At 43.9% G+C, this 26084-nt stretch overlaps 1 protein-coding gene across 1 annotated transcript in view; it reads left to right on the forward strand.

Moving 5' to 3' along the window:
• Positions 1-26084, forward strand: part of LOC126299170 (dystrophin, isoforms A/C/F/G/H) — a 2370611-nt gene that overhangs the window by 43330 nt on the left and 2301197 nt on the right. The window contains exon 2 of the mRNA XM_049990931.1: positions 7749-7926. Coding sequence (XP_049846888.1) covers positions 7851-7926 — 76 coding nt within the window. The 5' untranslated portion in view covers positions 7749-7850. The remainder of the gene's footprint in view (positions 1-7748; positions 7927-26084) is intronic.

A 26084-nucleotide genomic window follows, 5' to 3' on the forward strand; every position in this document is an offset into this window, starting at 1 on the left:
CGTAGATCCCTCAGAGTGGTTGGTGGGTCACGTCGTCCATAAAACAGCCCTTTTCAATATATCCCAGGCATGTTCGATAGGGTTCACATCTGGAGAACATGCTGGCCACTCTAGTCGAGCAATGTCGTTATCCTCAAGGAAGTCATTCACAAGATGTGAACGATGGGGGCGCGAATTGTCGTCCATGAAGACGGATACCTCGTCAGTATGCTGCCGACATGGTTGCTCTATCGATCGGAGGATGACATTCATGTATGGTACAGCCGTAACGGCACCTTCCATGACCACCAGCGGCATACGTCAGCTCCACATGATGCCACCCCAAAACAGCAGGAAACCTCCACCTTGCTGCACTCGCTGGACAGTGTGACTAACGCGTTCAGCCTGACCGGGTAGCCCCCAAATACGTTTCCGACGATTGTCTGTTTGAAGGCATATGCGACACTCATCGGTAGAGAGAATGTTATGCCAATCCTGAGCGGTCCATTGGGCATTTTGATGGGCCCATGTGTACCACACTGCATGGTGTCTTTGTTGCAAAGATGCACCTCGCCATGAACGTCTGGAGTGAAGTTGAACATCATGCAGCATATTGCGCTCAGTTTAAGTCGTAACACGACGTCCTGTGGGTGTACGAAAAGCATTGTTCAACATGGTGGCATTGTTGTCAGGGTTTCTCCGAGCTATAATCCGTAGATAGCGGTCATCCACTGCAGTAGTAGCCCTTGGGCGGCCTGAGCGAGACATGTCATCGACAGTTCCTGTCTGTCTCCTCCATGTCCGAACAACATCGCTTTGGCTCACTCCGAGACTTTCCTTGTTCAGAGCCCTTGCAGACACAAAGTAACAATACGGTATTGCCCATCTAGGCGTGGTTGTACTAGAGACAGCATGAGCCGTGTACCTCATTCCTTGTGGAATGACTGGAACTGATCGGACCTCCTCCGTCTAATAGTCGCTGCTCATAAATGGTTGTTTACATCTTTGTGCGGGTTTAGTGACATCTCTGAACAGTCAAAGGGACTGTTTCTGTGACGCAATATCCACAGTCAACTTTTGTCCTCAGTAGTTCTGGGAACCGTGGCGTTGCAAAACCTTTTTTGATGCATGTATTAGGACCACTGCTCGCTGCGAAATTGACTGATGCCTGGTGGAGTTGCGGGCACGTGACTCGGTGAGCAGAGTCGAATGAGCAATGACTGTAGTGCCGATTCGGGCTACAAATGGGGAAAATACTCTGACGTAAGCAACTTTGACTAACAGCTGATAGCTGTGGCTCGATACCTGAGAACGACCATCTCTGAATCTGCGAAGCTGGTCTGCTGTTAGAGCGCTAATGTCGTGAGCATCAGTTGGAAGTGGTTAAAGAACAATGAAACGATGAGTAGGCGACGAGATGTTACACGTCCACGGATCATCACAAAACGTAGAGGTCGGAGGCTTGGTCTCTCCGTAAATCAGGATAGAAGGAGATATGTGGTAGACATGACGATAAGAGTACATTGCTGGTACAGGTACAAGTGTTACGAAGCACACTGTTCAGTGCATATTGTTGAATATGGGGCTCGGTAGCAGACGAACCTAACGTATTCACATGCTGACCCAGCGACGCTGTCAATTAAGGCTGCAGAGGCTACGGGATCATCGAGATGGGTCCGTGGATCACTGTAAACGCACCGCCTGGTAGAAATATTCACATTTCTTGTTACTTCAGGTATTCGTGTCCGAATACGCCTTCATCGATGGAAGTTGGTGCCCGAAACATGCACCACGCAACGGACTATACTGGGCTGGGGGGCTGTGTTCTGCTATGGAGGATATTCAGCTACACTTCCATGGGAACTGCTGTGGTAATCGAAGACACAGTGAAGACTGTGGGCTATGAGAACATTGTTCCGGACCACCTGCATCCGTTCATGTTTTATGTCAGCATCTGCAAACACATCTGCTGTCACCTTGCTCCTGAAAGCTAACAATGGCTTGTCAAATCCGGGCCGTGCAAAGTAGTTGCTACGTTACGTTCTAGACATGTACCAACGCGCCATTAAGCAGGTGACCATAATACGTTAGCGCATCGCTGTGTGTGTTTAGGTGTAACTAATATCATATTTATTCATATCCTGTAGTTTTGTGATTATTGCTGATATTCGTCACAACTTATACCATTAACGGGACAAACAATTACGTCCGTGGTTCCATAGCGTTGTCACACTGGTAAAGGAAACCTCTTTCGTTAGTGTTCAACCTTTTCAATGAACAGATCTACAGAGTGGTCACAATATGTCTGAAACGTTTTTAAGGATGTTGCAGGGCAGGTTCTACTGAGACTAAAATGTTACGAAAGTAATTCGATACTTTGCGCCGTTTCCGAGTTATTTAGCATTATAATTAGCCAGTCGGGGTGTCGCGCGCTCACATTCAAGCGGCCCGCCAGGTACGGTGTTACCCAAAAAGTGCTTTGTATGGTCTGTTGAAACTTGAATTTGCGAGTTCGGCGACCTGATTGGCTAACTTCAATGCTAAATACCTCGGAAACGGCGCAACGTATCGAATTTATGTCTCAGTACAACCTGCCCGGAACATCCCTACAAGCGTTTGAGACATTTTCAGACCTCCCTGCACAAGTTTCTGTATGACAATGTTGGGTTAATAACACGCACGATAAATCGTGTATTGTCATGAATGTACAGTCAGGAACAGAATTCGCCTGTGCCTTATGCTGGACAACAAGGCTTCGCTGTCTGTCAGGCAACAGAACAGGAAAGGACATACAGTGCTACCAATGCTGCGTCAACTCTGTCCCTGCTATACTTTGCAGGAAACGAAGTCAGAAACCTTTTGGACCGTAATTAGGAGGTGACAAAAGACAAATTTTGTGCAAAGAACAGTAAAATAAAAAAGTCCATTTTCTTCTACAACGAAACTACGAAAGATCGCAGTCTGTCAGCACTGGAGACGCTAATGATATTTTCGTGACGCGCGCTTTTTTGTAAGTCATGATGTCAATATTGTAAACCAGTTTTCTAACAAATTCTCAGTTTTATTTTTTCCGATCGTGTTTTAAGCTCTGCACTAGGGATACGTGCTTTTCTATGTCCCTGTCATTATAGTTTCAATGACTGGAGAAATTAATAACACTTGAGATGGCGCAGTTTGGATATATTATTCCGACATTTCTGATACATTAGAATGAATCGGTACTTTCATTATGTGGAATTCCGTCTGTTAGATGATAGGCAGCGGACTATAAACCGTAGCTATGACTTCAAGCGTCTGTCACCTTGATGCGCCATATCGAGGAGGTGACGTTCGTTGGGTGGTTAAGGAGCCGATAATGGTAACTTCAGATAAAGATTAGACAAGACGCACAAGCAAATTTCTTTATCGTTATTAACATAATTTTACGTCTGTATGGGAACCAGTTATGTTTTAATGTAGTTCTCCTAACTGCACTAAGATCCAAATGAATGAATCTGGCAATGATGGAGCATTGTTGATTGCACTTGTTCACTAGCCCACTTGTATTTCAAAGTCCTTGATATGAATGCGCGTGTATTGATGGAGTGAATACTATGTCATTAGTGCTTATTCACCTTTTGAATTCGCATTTAGAACTCATGTGTACTCTAATCGTTATGTTTAACGTCAACCCATAGATTTTGAGTTCGTTTGAGATCAGGACTTTGTAGAGACTTTAAAATCACTCTGTTGCAGCTCTGCAGTAACAAAAAAAAACATGCTTTGTGGTTTTGAGCAGCTATCCCAATAGGTAGTATTTATGTGCCAATGCGAGGAAGTGTCCCTTACGTAGAGTCTTTCCCGAAAGTCTCTACGACGACACACGATCTGAGACCATCACCTCGCCACAGATCTGTACGACACGGGGCTTGTTTTACCTGCCGTCCAGCTTTTCCTTTGGTTATAGCCACACATTCAATTTAACGTGGGAACTAACCTTCGTCCGCAAAACTCCTCACGGTGTTTAAGGCGTACTTTAGTCTCTTTTTATAGGTCTCACATGTCAACGATAATTTGTCACTATATACTTCTTTCATAATTATCAAGTGGGCTGTTTTAAAGTAGGAGTGCAAGAAGTCCAGTGTCTGCATACGTGCATCGAGTTTGAAGCTTTTTCCTATCTTCTTGACCATTATTCGGTCTGCACATACTATTTCTCCTTCAGCCTCTTACTAGCGTGGGCACCTAATCCGTCTTCTTACTTAAACTGATGTACGTCACCTACTGTGCTCCTTGCACATTACACTATGGGCTGATATGCCTCTCAGTACTCCCATCTGTATGGAGAAACACAATTATTTCTAATTCAGAAATAGAGCTCTTTATTTTCTACCTCACGCTGCGCGCTTTCCATACCAGCGTACTTCAAATGGGGAGCACTGACCACTGTGTCTGCGTGAGACAGCAGCTCGATTTAAATTAATATTGCCAGGTATTAAAGAGGCGCACTGCTGTGGTGACTCATATCAAGCAATTTAATTTCATTCATAAATTTGCATCCTACGGTATGTGGATACCTATTGTTACCTGTCTATCTATCTATCTAACTATCTATCTATTCGTTCGGGATCTACAAATCCAATCATCACATTAAATGCATATCGCAAAGTATTAACTATATTTTTGTGGCACTGCATTGAATTACACTATGCTTTACAAATGTCATAATGCTGTTCTATACTGCAAATATTCTTTAGCCACTCTATGTATGAGTGACAGTGTCTGTGTGTGTCCTTCATTTCACCCTCATAGCCATGCACTTCACACACAGGTAAATGGCTCACTGACTGGATTCCACCGCACTCACCTTCACGACTGTCTGATAGGCCCCACTTGTTCATCAGTTGCTTACATCTACCAACACTCGTTTCGACACGATTCAAAGTTGTCCAGTTTCACCGGAAGATCGAATCCTTCTATCTTCTTGTTGTGGTTAATAGATACCTGTAATGGTCCATAAACAACTCAGAATATGGAAACGATATTTTCGGCAAATGATAGGACGCACAAAGGCATATACGTGAAGTTTGCTCAGAGGCTAAATCTTACATCTGCTCTAAGTACTTTCTGTGATGGTATTTTGGAATTCTTGGAAACAAAAGTATAGTGATAGCATGCTTTTTAAAATTTCATTGTAAATTTTTCACGAAACGAGACGGGGAACGTGCAAAATATGGGAGTGAAGCACATCAGCTCAGATCAGGTTGTATCCCATTCCCTGCTGTTTATGCGGCAAATGAGGTGAAACTGTCTTGCCTGAAGTCATGACCTCCGTATATAGCACATTGTCAGCAATTTTTTGTCACTAGTTTTGCTGCAGTCTATGACAAGAGTCACACCACTTCATTCCTTTACGTCCCTTCGAGTGCCTCCAACAATTATACAATACTACTGAAAAGCACATGATATTTTTCGCATCTTTGTAGATAAAAAGTTACATACTCCAACTTAAAATATTTCCAGAATCGTTTAAAATATAGTAACTACATTTTCTCCCAACCGAACTCTAAGTATGTCCTTATTGAACGGTAGATAGTTTCTTGTCATAGCATCATTAACTGCGGATGTATCGGTATCACTTTAAGTTTACCAAACTGATCTGCAAAAATTTCTGCTGCTGGTATCGCCGATCTGGAACAGACGAGTAAAACGGCTTCTCACGCTCCAGAATCCGTTAGGCATTCCAAGAGAAATTATAATGTTTGGAACAAAAGAGTTCTCTGCTTGGGGCATCAAACTGACAGCTGTCTTCAGAGGAATTTCTGGATAACATAGGGTATGTCTGCGCTCGTTTTCAGGCTCGCTCCAGCGTGTCGCAGCTAAGTGCGACTAAATACAGATTTGAAGTAGTGGGTAAGCAGGAGCTGCTGTTTTGTTTCAACCATGTCAGCTCCTTGGTATCACTTTAAAATAAAAATGGCGTCTAAGGCTGAAACTGTTTCGTAGTGACGTACGAATAGATTTTAATGTTTGATATACAGGTGACATGTCATAGGATACCTCCTAACACTGGGTCGGACCTCCTTTTGCTCGGCGTAATGCATGAACTGTCGATTATGTCCCATAAATGTTATATGGGATTCATCTCGGGTGATCTGGTCGGCCAAATCATTCACTCCAATTCTCCAGAACGTTCTTGAAACCAAGCGCGAATAATAGTGATCAGGTGACATCGTTATTTGAGAGCATGAGGTCCATGAATGCAGATGGTCTCCAGGTAGCCGAGTTTCCAGTCAATGATTTGTTTCGTTGGACAGAGGACCCAGTCCATTCCATGTGCTCGGCGTAATGCATGGTCTGTCGATTATGCCCCATAAATGTTAGATGGGATTCATCTCGGATGATCTGGTTGGGCAAATCATTCACTCCAGTTCTCCAGCCCACACCATTATAGAGTCACCACCAACTTGCACAGTGCCTTGTTGAAAACTTAGGTCCGTGGCTTCGTGTGGTCTGCGCCAAACTCGACCCTTACCATCAGCTGTTACCATCTGAAAACGGGACTCATCTGACCAGGCCACGGTTTTTCCGTCTACTGGGGTCCAACCGATGTGTTCACGAGTTCAGGAGAGGGGCTGCAGGCAACGTCGTGCTGTTGGCAAACGGTCACACATTGTTGTTCTGCTTTAATAGCCCATTAACAAGAAATTTCGCCGCACTCTCCTAACGGATACACTGCTACTTGTCTGTTAGCACTGACAACTCTACGCAAACGCCGTTGCTCCGGGTCGTTAAGTGATGGTTGTCCGTGGTGAGAGATAATGCCTAAAACTAGGCATTCTCGGTACGTTCTTGACACCATAAATCTTGGAATATTGAATTGTCTAACGATTTCCCAAATGGAATATCCCATGCATCTAGCTCCTACTATCATTCTGCATTCTGCATTCAAAATTAATTCCTGCTGTGCGGCCGTAATCACGTTGTACACCTTTCCGCGTGAATCACTCGGGTTCAAATCACAGCTCCGCCAATGCACTGCTCTTTTATACATATGGCACGCGCTACTACCGCCACCTGTATATGCGCAAATCGCTATCTCGTGTCTTTTGTAACCTCAGTGTAATTCTGTAATCATATTACATTATTCCAGAATGATATTTTCACTCTGCAGCGGAGTGTGCGCTGATATGAAACTTCCTGGCAGATTAAAACTGTGTGCCCAAACGAGACTCGAACTCGGGACCTATGGCTTTCGCGGCAGAAGTAAAGCTGTGAGGACGGGGCGTGAGTCGTGCTTCGGTAGCTCAGCTGGTAGGGAACTTGCCCGCGAAAGGCAAAGGTCCCTAGTTCGAGTCTCGGTCGGGCACACAGTTTTAATCTGCCAGGAAGTTTCATATTACATTATTCTTCCCGAAGTGTGTGACCAGAGCCGTCTTCAGAAAATGACAAGTGGATGACTATTAGCAGGAATTAGTGAAGGTTTCAACCAGTAGGATTAGGCCTCAAATGTGTTTTGGCGAAACAAACGATATATACTTATTGCTGTCTCCCGCCAGCGCCTATAAAGTTCGCATAAAATTCTGTCTGCTGAACCAGACGTGTCCGCCTCGCGATGTGTACGGAGTACGCGGAAATCCCGTGTGGCGTAAACCGTGTTTACGCGCGATCTGCGAGCCTAGGCTGCCGCACGGCCGCCTCCGGCGTGAGTGCCCCCCACCCCTCTTCCTCCCCCCTCCCACCTTCCGTAATCCAACAGAAGGCGTTCGACAGCAGCGACGTTTTTGCAGTGTGTGAGCCGCGGTGGTGTCCGCAGGCGGCAATTACATAAGCAGCAGCAGCGGCGGCGGCGGCGACGGGAGATAACAGCGCGGCGCGCCTCCACAGCGAAGATGGCGGCGGGGCCCGCATCGCCGACGCGCCGGCAGCTACAGCAGGCCATGCGGCTCGTCGCAGACAACTGGCAGAGTAAGTCCACGCCCACTTCTCTCCTCCACAGTCGCCCTGCCACAAGTTGCTGCCGACAGGCCAACACAAGTTACGACACTAAAATTCGTCGCAATGTTCCGAACGACCCAAACTCGTAACATGTGTGCTTAGAGAACAGTAACCAGCACTAATGATGAAGATTGCAGAGGGAAGGAGAACGTACACGCCAAGCGACCTACTTTGTATGAGCAGAAGAAAGGGTGGCTTGAAAGTACCGATGCTAGCCTTGACCAGTGCCTTGTGACCTCATACGTTCGTAGACAGACATACAACAGAGCACAGACAATATTTTGCTTTTATATTACTTTTTGTGCTAGCGGACGTGTAGTGTAGCGCAAGGTCTAAGTACGATTTGAAGGTGCCGGTCTGACTGTGTGTCGAAGCAGCCCATGAATGTTAAAACGAATTCCTAGACCAGGTGACAGGCTACGTGAAATTAATTCGCAATTGCGAATATGGCCAACCATCAGTCGTACAATGAAACGACGATAATGAAAATTTGTGCCGCACAGGGACTCTAATCCAGATTTCCCTCTTACCGTATAGATAGCGCTCGCCTTACCATTAAGCTGTCCGAGCACAACTTAAGACCTAACCCATCCTTCCATATGTTGTCAAACATTTGTCCACAACCTGTACTCGTACATCCATTATCAATATCCCCGTACAGGCTAGACGCTTTACTTGAAAATCGCTTGCCCGATGTCGGCTGATAAATACGATATTGCAGTGCCTGTGTTATTCCAGATCACGATGTAATGTTCCTTTGGACATGCGTCCTCGCAATTGTGATTACTCGCCCGGGGTAGCCTTGCGGTCTAAGGCGTCTCGTCACGGTTCGCGCGTCTCCCCCTGTCGGAGGTTCGAGTCCTTCCCCGGGCATGGGCGTGTGAGTTGTCCTTAGCGTAAGTTAGATTAAGAAGTGTGTAAGTCTAGGGACCGATGACCTCAGCAGTTTGGTCACATAGTCCTTACCACAAATTTCCAATTGCGAATACATTTCATGTATCTCATGATTTCTGTAGTCGCCGCAGTTCTTTGAACACGCATGGAAACATTTAAGGGAACATTGCACCGCAATTCAGAATAACACAGGCACTGCAATATCGTATGGTGACAGACCAGCCTGTAGCGTAGCCGGAGATGGAGGTTAGTTTGAAAGGTGGCAGTTCGGTCGTTAGTGGGCGAAGCCGACGAATGTGGTGTCACGAGAATAAGTATAACCCTTGTTATGCCGAGTATTTAAGCAAATGGGATTTTAGTAACACACAATTTCGGTTCGTTGTTGTAACAATAATGGGTGTGATGAACCGGAGAACACACGTGACCGTTCAGTATACCATCTTCATATAGTTAAGGCTAACCGGCCGTTGACCTCCTCCTTCTGTGCGGATGCACATGAATTGCCCGGATTCTTACGGGACTCGGTAAGATTGTCTGCCGCGAGTAATGAGTGTAATGGGCAGGGGCACTACGAATGTAGTGTTTGGACATTAAGTTGGGAATGTGGCTCTCACGGGGAGCGTGCAGTCAGACTATCCTCTGTGCCCTCGGTGGCTCAGATGGATAGTGTGTCTGTCATGTAACCAGCAGATCCCGGGTTCGAATCCCTGTCGGGGCACACATTTTAAACTGTCCCCATTGATGTATATCAACGCCTGTCGACAGCGCGGCGTCTTGATTTCATTATCATTTCAAGCTTGCTATTTTGTCGATCTCCAGTTCCAGACAGCACAACCTCCTCAACCTACAATGGCCGAGTGAAGGCTGTCGTTGATTCAGTGAGTGGTTAAATGTAGTGTTTGCTGAAGAGACCCACTTCATTCCGTTCTATATTGATGATTAAGAGCATATTAGACGTGGTGACCACACTTGGGAAGCGTGCATTGCTGTGGGACATGGCGGACAAACGCCAATGTGATGGTTTCAGGCCGGCCGCGGTGGTCTCGCGGTTCTAGGCGCGCACTCCGGAACCGTGCGACTGCTACGGTAACAGGTTCGAATCCTGCCTCGGGCATGGATGTGTGTGATGTCCTTAGGTTAGTTAGGTTTAAGTAGTTCTAAGTTCTAGGGGACTAATGACCACAGCAGTTGAGTCCCATAGTGCTCAGAGCCATTTGAACCATTTGATGGTTTCAGGCGCCATTGGATACAACATACGATCTCAGCTCGTATGTATTAATGGCAGTTCGGACAAGTGATAGATCAGGGGTCTTTTTGTGCCCGAGATACTGCACCTCCTTCAGATAGTTCCACTTGGTACATGTCAACAGGTCAACGCTCTAAACGCAACATTTCAGCAGCATACTGCATGACATCTGGCAACGGATGCGTAACTCTCCTTCGAAGAACGTCGGGTACCATTACTACAGTATGTAAGTTAGTCTGTCGTGTTACCCATTGAATTTATCAGGAATATTGTTGGTCGGCAATTGGCTTGTCAGCCCTCCAGCAACCACATTTCACACTTTTAGGACCCAAATGCCAACAGCGTGGGCGGAGGAGCCACAGGAACATTCCACGTCCTCTGAGTTCATGCTACTACTTTAAAGATTTTCTGACAGCGGTTCGTGGCTGCTGCACACCATGATCAATTCTTATTTGAGAGGTCATGTGTAGCTGTGCAGTCCGAACCTTTTGTGCTTCCTTATTTCCCATATTTACGGTGTTAAGTTTATTTCAGTCGCGAGTGTCCTCCTTTATGTTGCAGTTTCCATCAATGTCCATGTGCATTCTAACAGTACGTCAACCGCCGACTTACAGAAGGTGAATTTTCTTCCACAGCACGCAGTATTCCTCTAACAACAACCTGTTCCACTATTGAGATGGTTTTGTTGCAGTGCAATGCTGTTACACAGTTCATACATATTTTGACATTCTCATCCATCCCCCTCCCCCACGAAATATGCTCGTTGCCGCGTTGGAGTGGCTTACATGATTAAACGACACGGATAGCCGTACTTTAGGTACTACCACATCGGAAGGTATCTATGGAGAGGCGGGACTAACATATGGTTCCTCAAGAGGAGCAGCAGGTTTTCCAGTAGTGACAGAGGCAACGGTCTGTATGACTGACTTATCTGACCTAGCAACATTGAACAAAATAACCTTGCTATGTTGGTACTGCGAAAACATGATAGCAAGAGGAAAAGTCCAGTTTCCGAAGGACATACAGCTCTGCTACACAGTTTAATGATGACATCGTCCTGAGGAAAATATTTCTGAGTACTAGTTGTCCCCCATTGGGATGTCCGGGCGGTGACAACTCGAGAGGACGATCATATCAGAAAAGACAAACCTGGCATTCTATTAGCGGCGGAGCGAAATATTTAATCCCTTAGTTAGGTTAAAGAATTAGGTAGGTTGAAGTTAGATACAATGGTAATTAATGAAGTGAAGTGCGGTGGTAGGATGAACAGAACTTACGGTCAGGTGAGTAAAGAGCTATAAATACAAAATCAGACAGGAGTAGGAGTAGATCTGATAATCAATAGTAAAACAGGACTGAGGGAGAGATACTATGAACAAAATAGTAAACGCCAAGACAGCCAAGAATCTAAAACCCACCACAATAATACAAGTTTATATACCTACTAGTTCCACAGATGATAGAGAGATTGATGGAATGTATGATGAGCTAAAAGAAATCATTCAGATGGTTAAGGGAGACGAAAATTTATGAGGGGGGGGGGGGGGTGTCAAGAGTTTGATACCAGCGAAAGGAAAAGACAGAAAATGAAGAAGACTGTGGAATGAGGAAAAAGGAATGAAAAATGTAGCCCCTGGTAGAATTTTACACAGAGCGTAATTTAAGCACCCCTAGCACTTCGTTTAACAGTCGTAAAAGAATGTTGTATATTTGGAAGAGCTTTGGAGGCACCGAAAGGTTTCAAATTAACTATATATGACAGATTTAGAAACTAGGTTTTAAAGTACAAAATATTTCCAGGGGTAGATGGAGACTCTAACCATAATTAATAGGTTTTAAACTGCGAGATAACACTGAAGGAAAACGTACAGAAATGTACAAATTAAGATATGAATCAGATAAATTGAAAGGAGCACTGGTTGAAAAGAATTTCAAAAGGGGCATTGGGCAACGATTGACGTAAACAATGAAGGCAGCAGAGGATGACATAGGCGAAAAAGCGAGGCCTTGTTGAAATCATTAGGTGATGCAAGACATACTGAATGTAATTAAAGAAAGAAGTAAAGATAAAAATAAGAAACTGTGGGAGAAGAGACAAGCATCTGTATGATCATAAAGAGCGGAAATGTCAAACGAGTGCTTGACAAGGAAGGGAAGGCAGAAATGTCGAAGCAGTACTTATAAGACCTATAAAAGTGAAATGAATGTCAAAACACCTGAAGTGAACATCATTTTCCGAAAATCATTGAGAACCCATGGGAAATACTCCATCTGATACGCAAGTTATGAGACGGGCGTAATACACTCAGACCTCAAGTAGAATGTAATAATCAAGACACAGCAGAATTAATGACACTAGCTGCCGGTGGGCATTGATTGAAATCAATGGGAAAAGTTGCAAATTTGAGCCAGACTGGGATTGGGACCCAGGTCTCCTGCTTACTAGGCAGATGCGCTGACCATTGCACCATCTGGACACAGGGCGGTCGTAACTGCACGGCCTACCCTCCCATGTCTCCCGTCAGATCCAAACTCTCAACTTACCCACACACCACTGATGTAGCTCCCCCTGCCCATTGTCATCATTTCTCGCGGCATTTGGCCGTTTCGCGTAAAATTTCGAGCGTGGTGTTCATCCGAACTGGAGTGATCACTGGCCGCCCCCGCCTTTATTATACACACATCAACCATAGTTTTGCATCACCCTGGTTCCCAGAACTTCTCAAGATAGCCGTTGAGTGTGGGTATTGTATCACAGACACAGTCCCTTTGACTGTTCGGAGTTGTCGCTAAGCCCGCCCAAAGATGGAAGCAACCGTGCATCAGCAGCGCCTATTAGACGGAGGGTGACCGATCAGTTCCAGTCATTCCACCAGGAAGGAGGTACACGGCACGTGTTGTCTGTAGTTCAACCGTGCCTAGATGGCAATATCGCAGTTAGATCGCGTCCGCATTGTTACTTTTTGCCAGGAAGGGCTCTCAACAAGGCAAGGGTCCTGGCGTCTTGGGGTGAACCAAAGCGATTTGTTCGGGCATGAAGGAGATATAAAGAGACAGGAACTGTCGATGACATGTGTTGCTCAGGCCCAAGTGCTACTACTGCAGTGGATGACCGCCACCTATGGAATATGGCTCGGAGGAACCCTGAAAACAACGCCACAATGTTGAATAATGCTTTTCGTGCAGCCACAGGACGTCGTGTTACGACAGAAACTGTGTGCAATATGCTGCATGATGCGCAACTTCACTCCCGACGCTCATGGCGAGGTCCATCTTTGCAACCAAGACAACATGCAGCGTGGTACAGATGGGCCCATCAAAATGCCGAATGGATCACTCAGGAATGGCATCACGCTCTCTTCACCAATGAGTGTCGCATATGCCTTCAAGCAGACAATCGTCGGAGACGTGTTTGTAGGGAACCCCGCCAGGCTGAATACCTTAGACACACTGTCCAGCGAGTGCAGAAAGGTGGAGGTTCCCTGCTGTTTTGGAATGGCAATATGTGAGGCCAACGTACGCTGCTGGTGGTTGTGGAAAGAGCCATAACGGCTGTACGATGCGTGGATGGCATCTTCCGACCAATAGTGCAGCCAGATCAGCAGCATATTGGCGAGGCATTCATCTTCATGGACGACAACTCGCGTCTCCGTCGTGTACTTCTTGTGAATTACTTCCTTCAGGATAACGACATCGCTCGACTAGAGTGGCTAGCATGTTCTCCAGACATGAACCCTATCGGACATGCCTGGAATAGATTGAAAAGGGCTGTTTATGGACGACGTGACCCACCAATCACTCTGAGGGATCTAAGCCGAATTGCCGTTGAGGAGTGGAACAATCTGGATCAACAGTGCCTTGATGAACTTGTGGATAGTATGCCACGACGAATACAGGCATGCATCAATGCAAGAGGACGCGCTACTGGGTATTAGAGGTAACGGTGTGTAAAGCAATCTGGGCCACCACCTCTGAAGGTTTCGCTGTATGGTGGTACAACATGCACTGTGTGGTTTTCATGAGCAATAAAAAGGGTGGAAATGATGTTTATGTTGATCTCTATTCCAATTCTCTGTACATGTTTCGGAACTCTCGGAACCGACGTGATGCTAAACTTTTTTTGATATGTGTAGATTTCGTGTCTGTTTGTTCGGACGTCTCCGAAAGAACAAAAGAACCGTCACCACATACACAATGTAATAATTCCAGTTTCAAAGAAGGTTGCTGCTAACAGGTATGATTAGTGACGAATCATTAGTCTAATAAATCTTATTTGTAAAATTCCTACTCGAACTGTTTACAGATGGATGAAAAGACAAGTAAAAGTCGACCTGGAGAAGGATCAGTTTGGGTTCTGGAAAAATGTAGCAATATTGACACTATGACTTACGTTAGAAGAAAGGTCGAAGAAAGGGTATAGCATTTCTGGATTTAGAGAATAATTTTGACGGTGTTGACTGTAATACACAATTCAGGATCTGAAGGTAGCGAAAATAAACCACAGGTACAGCAACCACTAGACATGAATGGGAGTTGATAGTTGAGAACGGAGTGAGAGAGGGTTGCAATCTATCCGTGTTGCTTTTCAGTGTGTACACTGAGCAAGCTGTGAAGGAAACCGAGGAGAACTTTGGAATGGGAATGAATTTATTTTATTTATTTATGTATCCAGACAAGATGAGGGAAATGAAATAAAAAATGAGGTTTGTCCATGGCATTGTAATTCTATCAGAGACGGAAAAGGTGTTGGACGAGCATTGTACGGAATGGATAGTATACTGAAATGAGGTTGTAAGATGAACATTAACGAAAGCAATTTGACCATAATGATAGGTAGTTCAACTAACTCAGGCGATGCTGGGAGAATCAGATTAAGAAGTGACACTACAAGCGGAAGATAAAATTTGCTATTCGTCTACCAAGCAGAGTGACGATGGTTCGAGTACAGATTACATTAAATGCATTCTAACAATAACAAGAGAAGTATTTCTGAAAAAGATAAATTCGTTAACAAGGAGTGTAAATTTAAATATTAGGACGTTTTTCTGGAGGTGCTTATCTAAAGCATAGACTTGTACGGAAGTGAAACGTGGACGATAAATAGTACAGACAAGAAGAGGATAAAAGTTTGTTAAACGATGCCTTTTATACACCATGATTTGCATGTGAAATATTTATTAGCCAAATTGGTATTCAGGTATATAACCCGTCCTCAGTGGCATCTGTTACGTAGGAACAAAAAACTGTACGTACATCAGTTTCTACAATGTGACAACCGTATACATACCAGCAGAACGAAATTTTTCTTAAATTATATATCTAACAGTATAAAGGTTTTCGTGTATGTTACCGCTGCCAAATCTTAGGCAGCAGTGACAATTCTTGATCACGTCTGACGTAACTGTCATATCGTGTAATCGTGGAACTGACTGGTCAGAGATTGTATTATCTCCCTTATGTTATTTCTGAGATCGTATTTATATACATCTGTAGCGTGCACTCATATATGTAAGACACCATCTTTGGAAAATTGGTATACGAGTGTAAAATATACAAAAGGCAGAATACTGGAGAATAGTCCAACGTATCATGAGAAATTCTACAATTTCCACTGCAGGATATGGAGAGACTCCAGAAGAACACTTTTCAAATTTCGTATATACAACTTATTCCGTAAGTCTGTCTGTTCATTTAGTATGTTGTCCGGAAACCTCAAAACAAGATTTAGAGAACATGTTAATACGAATAAACTTGTTAGTGTTAGTGAAGCCAGATCCTCAGCAATCAGTGCTCGTTTGCTAGAATACAAGCATTCTGCCGCTGACATTAATGAAACATCGCCAATCTTCATAAGGCAGAAAAAGGCAGGTTATTAAATAATCGATAAGAAATTGCAATATACAGTCATAATATATTAATGGGCAGACTTACGGAATGAAATGTATATACAAAATTTCAACTGCGTTTTAACGAATAAGTTCTGTTTGGAGTCTGACCATATCCCATATAAAAATTATCCAATTTGACATGGGTTGGATTATTTCGCAATTTTATACCTTATATACTACCCTCGTATACCACTTGTCCAAAGTTGCTACTATATTAACAACGTGGCTTTTTAGGTTTTCCGTGATCTCGCCAAATGGCTTCAGGCAAAGGCCGCCCTATTTCCTTTGAAAAGGACACGGCCCATTTCCTTCCACAGCCTGTCGTAATCCGAGCCTCTGCTCCGTCTCTGATGTCCTCTGTGTCGACTGGATGCTTTTTTCCTTTTGAAGGCGTCAAATTTACCATGGTGTGGTACGCTTTAATAGGTAAACGTTAGTGTTGTAAGTATGGCTGCTGTACTTCAGAGATTAGATTCAAACTATCATTGGCCACTACCTTCATTTCAAATAATAATGCACGCGCTGTTCCTGGGCATGAAGACTTTCCTTTTCACGCTGATATGGACATTTGTTCTCAGTGTGTTTGGTTCTCTGACAATAACCTGAGACCTAAATTACGTATCGATATTTTTACCTAATACTTAAATGAACATACTACAAAATAATTGTCTTGTGAGTCGAGTCAGCACTACAGAAACGTACTTTGCGCTGAACATTCAGGGGCTTTCTGATGTCTGCCATGACAGCAGGTTATTAAAAAATCTCATTGTTATTGGTATTTGCTCTTGCGTAGAACATGCCCATCATCATCAAATTTTGTAAGGGAACTATGTGATACTACAGCAGTTAGTCCTAGGCAGAGAGTAACAGCGAATCAGTTAGTCGCGTGTGGACTGCAGCTGTGTCCTTGAGCCATTAGTGCCTAATTCATCTTGCATCCTGACAAAACACTACGCTTCGACACTGGTCATGCGAAAAGTCTTTAACGTGTGTTCTGGGAAAAAATTTTAACTGTGATACACAGGCAACAACAACGTTATTTGTTTTTAGTATCTTTACTTTTGGCTTGATGGTATTAATAATAATAAATGTTGTTCTACCAAGAACCGCCGGAAGATTTTATTAATATAATAATAATAATAAATAATAATAATACTTTACGTGTATTGGACTAGCTCCCGTTAGTCTTTCATATAAACGTTTTACAAATCGGCCTGTCTTCTCTCCAAAATTTCATTTTCTTCATTTCTCTGCGTTTTCTTACCAATTATTCGAGCACAGCTGTGTTTCTCAGTCATGAAAGAGTTTTTAATGTTTTCTTTTCACTTTACTATTTTCCAAAATTAGTCATCATTAGTGTTCTTGAATCATCCTATTTCATTAAGCTGTCATTAGCTCTCTTGTGTATAGATGTGTAAATAGTAGAAAAGTACCCCACGAAGATATTTCATTTTCTGCTCGTAGTGCTGTTTGTCATATTGAAGTTTATTCCTGATTTATACTCAGACACTTCTCATTCCAAGATTTTAATTTCGTTCACTTACAGTAATACATGACATTGCATTTTCGGTCTTACATACTTTCCCTCTTAGTTGTTACGTGTACGACATTCCTCAATCAGTCGTTGGTACTATGTACATTATTTCCTTGGAAATAGACGGTTTCAGGTTTAAATATAAAATTAGTCTTAAAGCAATGATATTACGATTACACAATTCACCATTTTAATTTTAGTGATATTAAGTGAGATTTGAAAAGTACGAGCAAAATATTCCTAGAAACACTGGGTCTTGCACCACACACTATTCATTTAGTAATCATTCCCAAATGAAGAATACTAGATATTATGAAGGAAATGGCATCTCAAAAGCTGGTACGTGCTTGTTGTAAAAACAACTTTTGAACCGTCAGTTTCTGTAACGCTAGATAGTTCTTTTGTCATCACTCTTAGGGGATCAGGGTTCTGATGTAATAATAGGAAACACACACACACACACACACACACACACACACACGTCCTACCGTACTCTGGTCCAAAAAGTTTCCTTTGCACAAAATTCACCGAAGATACGTTGCTTAAATATGTGAGTTTTTGTTTCCTCAGTCCACCCTCTAAAATCGAGACTTCCAGCGAGCAGATGTGTTGTGCGTTGCTGGGGTGGCACATTTCCCATGGCAGCCACGGTTACATTTCACCTATAATTTATAAGAAGTAAGCAGAACTGTGTTTCTAACATTCTTTGTACCGTCGGGATATTAAACAGAACTAATACTTGTTCACGAATGAGTGAAACAGTGTGCGTAATGCGGATTTGAGGCATCAATGATAGTACGCGTGTCACGTACACTAGTTTGCGGCTTTTCGTATCTCACAAGCATTCCACATAAATAAGTGCAACCATCAACAACATACATGTAACAAACAGAAGACTTATTTGTGGATATTGCAGGACAGTAAACACCCTTCCCCAGTGCTGTGTGTTGGAGTTCACGGAAGACGTCAGAAGACAATACGGTGATGCCGTAAAGAGTAGTCTCTATTTCTGAATTACCGGAAGAGTGAATTTAAATGCGTATATTCGTCAGCAGCACAGACGTTCTGCATAGCAAAGCACGGTACAGGAAACATTTGCTTTGAGTTTCTGCAAGAAAATAGTTAACTATAGCACCCCATTTATTTTTAGACGAACAAAAACGTATCTTCTGAAGAAAATACATGCGTTGAGGGTACAAACGCTTAGCAGAAAGAAAATTCTGTGAATAGTCCTGATGGCAGCTATCCTAAAAAATTCTCTTAGCCAGTCAGCGCAACATTGAGCAAGCTCTTCCTTATGTGCCACGTGAGGTTACGTTACAACTTTAGATTATAATCAGTGACAGGGATATAAGTTAAGACTCTTATCTGTCCGTGTGATAATCGCAACACTGATAGCTCTGCTCGTTGCCCTTTTCTGTGGGAGAGCAGTCTCGTCGTAACACTAGCGAACACAAGATCCAGGACCATTTCTTTCAACTTTTCATGCGTCAGAGAGAGAGAGAGAGAGAGAGAGAGAGAGAGAGAGAGAGAGAAGAGAGGAGCGAGGGGGGGGGGGGGTGAGGGGGATGGAGAGAGATGGATTGATGAAATTACCTGCATGCACAACACTTTATAATAGAGCCGCTCCATCTTCTTGAGGAGAAGAAGAAGAAAAGTACCAAGAAAGGCGTTGTCCAGTTGAGATGGATATCGGTAGATGTGATGCAGACGTAGGGAGAAACAAATTATTATAATTATTGTACGATTTCCTTAAGAGAAAGAGCGTCACAAACTGAGCAACCTAGTAAAGCGTTGCTCCACCTGGCCCTCATATAAGCAGTTATTCAGCTTGGCATTGATTGAGACAGTTGTTGGATACCCTCTCAAGGGATGTCATGCCAAATTCTGTCCAATTGGCACGTTAGATCGTGAAAAACAGAGCTAGTTGTAGGGGCCTACCCATAATGCTCCAAACTTTAATTGGGGAGAGATTCGGCGACGTTGCTGGCCAGGGTGGAGTTTGGCAAACACGAAGACAAACAGTAGAAACTCTCGCCTTGTGCCAGACGGCGTTCTCTTGCTGAAATGTAAGCCTAGGAAGGTTTGACATGGAGGGAGCGTTAGAAAATCGTTGACATACCGCTGTGCTGTCCCGGTGCCGCGGAAGACAACCAAAGCGGTGCTGCTATTAAATGAAATGACATCACAGACAATTATTCTGGAACCAGCCGGGTTAGCCGAGAGCGCTAATGCGCTGCTTCCTGGACTCGGGTAGGCGTGCCGGCTCTGGTTAGAATCCGCCCGGTGGCTTAACTATGGAGGCCGGTGTGCCGGCCAGCCTGGATGTGGTTTTTAGGCAGTTTTCCACATCCCACTAGGTGAATACTGAATACTGCGCTGGTCCCCAAATTCCGCCTCAGTTACACGGCTCGCAGACATCTGAACACATTTACACTATTCTATGGATTACACTAGACACAAACAGTTGGGGTACACTAATTCTGTCCCGGGGTGTACGGGGTGGTGGTAGGAAGGGCATCCGGCCACCCCTTCAATTAACCTTGCTAATTCCAATTAATCATGCTGACCCTGCGTCATTGCGGGAAAACGGCACAAGCAAAAGAAAGAAAGAAAGAAAGAAAGAAAGAAAGACAGACAATTACTCTTGCTTGACGGGTCGATTGGCAGACGACGGTCAAGATAGCATCCCACCACTGTCCGGGACGTGTCCAGACACGTCTTCGATGGTCATCATAGCTCAGTTCGGAGCAGGAATCGTCACTGATGATAATTCTACTGCAGTAAATGAGATTTCAGACCGAAGACGTGTCTGGAGATGACCCGGAGAGCGGTGGAATACCAGCTTGACTGTCGCCCGCCATACCGCCCGACAACGAGCAATGATGGTCGGGGGTGCCATTTTTTTTCATAGCAAGACCCCCTTTGGTTGTCGTTCGCAGCATCCTTACAGCACAGCAATACGTCGACGATTTTCTATGTCCCGTTTTGTTGTCCTTGACAGCTGGCCAACGTGGGCTTACATTTCACCAAGCTAACGCCCTCTGCACACATTGAGAGTTTATACTGCTTGTCTTCTTCGTTGCCAAACACTACCTTGGCCAGAAAGGTCGCCGGATCTCACCCCAATTGAAATAGTTTGGAGCATTATGGACAGGGCCCTCCAGCGATCCCTGGTTTTGACGATTTAACGCGCCAATAGGACAACATTTGGCATGGTATCCCTCAAAACAACACGCAACAACTCTACCAATCAATGCCAAACTGAGTAATTACTTGCTTAATGACCAGAGGTGCACCAACGCGTTACTGACCTGTTGATTTTGTGAAGTTTTCTCTGTAATAAATCATCCAATTTTTCTGAAATTTTAATCACATGTTTGTCTGTACACACATATCACATCTACTAGTTTTCGTCCCTCTTCGATAATGGTTTCGTGATGTGTCTATTTCTTTTTGCCTTACAGTGTACGAGGGGCAATCAAAAAGTTTCCATTTGAAAGCTGTATAGTCCAGAGTCAGCATGCCAATCAGCCAAAATCACAGTGAGCATTGAGGCAATCATCCCACCAATGCACCAGTTTGAAGACACCTGGCCGCACGGTTAGAGGGCCCATGTCGCTAATGTGCAGCCCCTCACGCCGGAGGTTCGAGTCCTCCCTCGGGCATGGGTTTGAGTGTTGTCCTTAGCGTTAAGTTAGTTTAAGTAGAGTGTAAGTCTAGGGACCGATGACCTCCGTAGTTCGGTCCTTTAGGAATTAACACACATTTGAACAATTTGAAGACACCTGTTCAGTGAAACACCATTTCCTGCTACGTGGAGAAGTCTGTAACTGCATGTTCACGAGGTTGCACACATTCGTTCGTGGTTTGAAGAACACTTCTGCATTCTATGGACCACCGATGACCTCAGCTGTTTGGTCTCTTAGGAATTCACACACACATACACACACACATTATATATATATATATATATAAAATTTTCTATGGACCCTTGACTGATCTGCTAAATCAGCAGGTCCTAATCCCATAGCAAAGTCTGGGAGCATCTCGAGTTGTGCCAATCGTAGAGAGAAAAATTCTCGCTATTTTGGAGCACTGTGGCATCTAACCGTCATTTAGTGGCCTCAGTTGTAAATGAAGTATCTGAAGAAACGTGTAGGCTCTCTTCCTTGTCGAACTGAGACAGTTTTCAAGATATTAGTGTGATGACTCGTGGTAGTAATTAATTTGTTGTCTTATGTGGTTGCATTGCCAAAGTAAAAACAGCATGCTACATTTACATCAGTACTCCGCAAACAACCTCGCGGTTTGTAGCGGAGGATACTTCTGGTGCCATTAACCGATCTCTCTCTTTTCCTTATCCACTCGAGAATGGCGCGTGGGAAGAAGAATTATCGGTAAGCCTCTGTATTAGCTCTAATACTGCGAACTTTTTTCATCGTGGTCGTTTCGTGAGATGTTTGTGGGAAGAAGTATAGTGCTGTCCGAATCTTCCCGGAATGTACTCTCTCGGAATTTCAATGGCAGAATCCTCCGCGAGGCACAATGCCTCGGTTGAAGCGTCTGCTACTGGAGTTTTTGAGCAGCTGTGCAGCGTTCTCGCGCCGACTAAACGATCCTGTGACGGAATTAGCAGTTCTTCGTTGTAATCTTCTCTGTCTCTTCTGAGATCTGCTAAAGATCTCGAATTGGTGAACAGTACTCAAGAATCGGTCGAACAAGCGCATTGTAAGCAAGTTCTTTTATAGATGAGTTAAATTTTCTTTAACTTCTTCTTATGAATCTGTCTGGCGTCTGTTTTTCCCACTCTTGTTTATCTGGTAATTCCACTTCAGGTCTCTCTGGAAAATTACTCCTAGATATATTACGCTAGATATTGTTTCCAGCGATTCATCAATATTTAAGCAGTAGTGGCATTTTTTTCCTCTGTATCCGCAATATGTTATGTTTATTTACGTTCAGTGTTACCTGCAGAGACTGCCACCATCCATCAGTCTTTTGTAGGTCATTTTCCTCGAACCTAACCAAAAATAGAAAAAAGCCCTAGTCTCCGCATCGTGCGTGTAGTGCACGCCTGATATATTAAGGAGGAATCGTACAATTTTCCACCTGATAGCGGTCGAGAAATTCGAATCCGATGCCGTCGCAAAAATCGTCTGAGCCTCTTGCACTCTGCTCCAAACCAGAGCACCACAATTGACATTGGATACGAGAGAGTAGACGGATTGTATTATTAGTATGTCCATTCATTCGACTTCATCCGTTTTACGGACAATGTTATACATATGGCTGACACAAAACCATTTCTCCGGCCGGAGAGGCCGAGCGGTTCTAGGCGCTACAGTCTGGAACCGCGCGACCGTCACGGTCGCAGGTTCGAATCCTGCCTCGGGCATGGATGTGTGTGATGTCTTTAGGTTAGTTAGGTTTAAGTAGTTCTAAGTTCTAGGGGACTCATGACCTCAGATGTTAAGTCCCATAGTGCTCAGAGCCATTTGAACCATTTGAACCAAAACCATTTCATCTACATCTACATGTCTACATCTACATGACTACTCTGCAATTCACATTTAAGTGCATTCATCGAACCACAATCATACTATCTATCTACTATTCCACTCCCGAACAGCGAGCGGGAAAAACGAACACCTAAACCTTTCTGTTCGAGCTCTGATTTCTCTTATTTTATTTTGATGATCATTCCTACCTATGTAGGTTGGGCTCAACAAAATATTTTCGCATTCGGAAGAGAAAGTTGGTGACTGAAATTTCGTAAAAAGGTCTCGTCGCGACGAAAAACGTCTATGCTGTAATGACATCCATCGCAACTCGTGTATCATATCTGCCACACTCTATCCCCTATAACGAGATAATACAAAATGAGCTGCCCTTTTTTGCACCCTTTCGATGTCCTCTGTCAGGATCCCACACCGCGCAGCGATATTCTAACAGAGGACGAACGAATGTAGTGTAGGCTGTCTCTTTAGTGGACTTGTTGCATCTTCTAAGTGTCCTGCCAATGAAACGCAACCTTTGGCTCGCCTTCCCGACAATATTATCTATGTCGTCCTTCCAACTGAAGTTGTTCGTAATTTTAACACCCAGGTACTTAGTTGAATTGACAGCCTTGAGAATTGTACTATTTATCGAGTAATCGAATTCCAACGGATTTCTTTTGGAACTCATGTGGATCATCTCACACTTTTCGTTATTTAGCGTCAACTGCCACCTGACACACCATACAGCAATCTTTTCTAAATCGCTTTGCAGCTGATACTGGTCTTCGGATGACCTTACTAGACGGTAAATTACAGCATCATCTGCGAACAGTCTAAGAGAACTGCTCAGATTGTCACCCAGGTCATTTATATAGATCAGGAACAGTAGAGGTCCCCGGACGCTTCCCTGGGGAACACCTGATATCACTTCAGTTTTACTCGATGATTTGCCGTCTATTACTACGAACTGCGACCTTCCTGACAGGAAATCACGAATCCAGTCGCACAACTGAGACGATACCCCATAGGTCCGCAGCTTGATTAGAAGTCGCTTGTGAGGAACGGTGTCAAAAGCTTTCCGGAAATCTAGAAATACTTGCGGGCCATGGAGTCGTCTGATGGACAGTCATCTGCGTTTTAAGCTCGGGCGCTAGAACTGCGAAGTATGGGTGCTGTTGCAGTCTTATGAAGGAAAGAGCGCATGCTTTACAATTTCCTGAATTTGCGACTGCGCTCTCAGTGTTCGATATATGAAAACTAGAGGAGGTCATAAAACTCGAAGATTGATGTGCCACACCTTTGTATCACACGTGCTAACGGCGTAATGCCCCGGAATTAGCGGTCCCAGGAGTCTAACATCTTGAATTTAGAGACTGTCGGAGTGAAGACAAAGGGATTGTTCGCTGATGAACATTCTTTAGGCGTTCACAGAAACAGTTAACAAAACCTGGTAGTATTGAGATATTACCGAAGAGTACGAGCAACGGATACATATGAGACACAGATCCTCTTGTGAGACAAGCTGTTGAAGATAAGCTGCTCAGTTCTACCACAGCATCAGTAACGAGTCGCAGAATACTTAACTCCCGTTAATTTAACTTGAGGCCGTGATTTCTTGCTTACCGACAAAGGATTCCCCTGTCATAATGTGTGTATTCCTGTAAGCTGGACAATGAGAGCATGTAACCAGTATGTCCTTGAAGGACAATGAAACGATGCTGTCACTCAGTAGCGTCGTCTACAGTCTTATTTCGGCAAGCGTTCGTAACATTCTCTGTTGTTGCCACCGATGTCGTACAGTGCTGTTAAACCAAAGCGAAAGACGAGCCTACCTCTCAGACACATCTAAAATGGTTCGTAAACGCACTTTCCTGTGCAGTACGTGCTTCAGCAACTACGGCATCGGGAGCTAAGTTATGACTAACACCTAGTTTGTTTCTGGTCATTTACATTATTCATTCTGAAGTCACACTTGCGACCATGGTGGTAACTTAAGCAAGCAATTATTACTAAATATGTGTCTCAAAACTACTTACAGCAATTTCCACTGTTCTTGTTCTTTCTTACGCTTTGGAATGTAGATTGCAGCGAAAATAGAAACAGGGTACCTAACATAGTTGCAATTCCATTGTGGTACGGAATTAAATCCCACTTACCGCCGTCGAGTTTTCAGAATGCTGCTGTCTGTATCGTTGGTTTTGAATATTCAGTTTAAAAGCGTTTCCATGTAACACATCAGTTTTTCGAATTAGCATATCGTTACGTGGATTCTCTTCTGTTCTATTATTCTCAACATTCGTCGAAATCCGCACAGGGATGACCGCATTGGAGAGATAACACTTGGATCGTGATAACTAACCGATGGCTCTTTCACTACCAATGCATCGATTAACAAACATAAGATGTAAAATACTGAAAAAAAAGTTCAAATGGCTCTGAGCACTATGGGACTTAAGTTCTGAGGTCATCAGTGCCCTAGAACTTAGAACTACTTAAACCTAACTAACCTAAGGATATCACACACATCCATGCCCGAGGCAGGATTCAAACCTGTCACCATAGCGGTCGCGCGGTTCCAGGCTGTAGTGCCTAGAACCGCACGGCCACTACGGCCGGCTAAGGTACTGAACTGCAATATTTGGTAACGATGCACTGTTCCTCCTTCCTGCTCATCTATGTACGATGAAATTCCATTGACAAAAATGTTTACATTTTGTTCTGGTTTTTAGGTCACGTGTTAGTTTTTGAAATGTTCGTAGCTCCTGTTAGATTCTCTTCTGAATCACACCAGTAATTCAAGGATTACCCTTCTACCCACACCAGTTCTTACATTACATTTTATCCGCATTCCTTGTCATTGTTTTTATAAAAGCAATGTCGTCTGAAATAGGAGTTACTTCGACAGTTTTGGGCTAGAATCTGAGACGATGTGAATTTGTCAAAACTGACAGTCATTTCATGATGGGTACTCAGCTGACGAGGTGAATACTCTTATCGGACGTTTTCTCTTCGACGGAGATTGTCGTGCGACCTTGAGATCGCTAGCGCAGGTGAACATGGTAATT

Source organism: Schistocerca gregaria, chromosome X (assembly GCF_023897955.1).
Source record: "Schistocerca gregaria isolate iqSchGreg1 chromosome X, iqSchGreg1.2, whole genome shotgun sequence".
NCBI classification, from domain to species: Eukaryota; Metazoa; Arthropoda; class Insecta; order Orthoptera; family Acrididae; genus Schistocerca; species Schistocerca gregaria.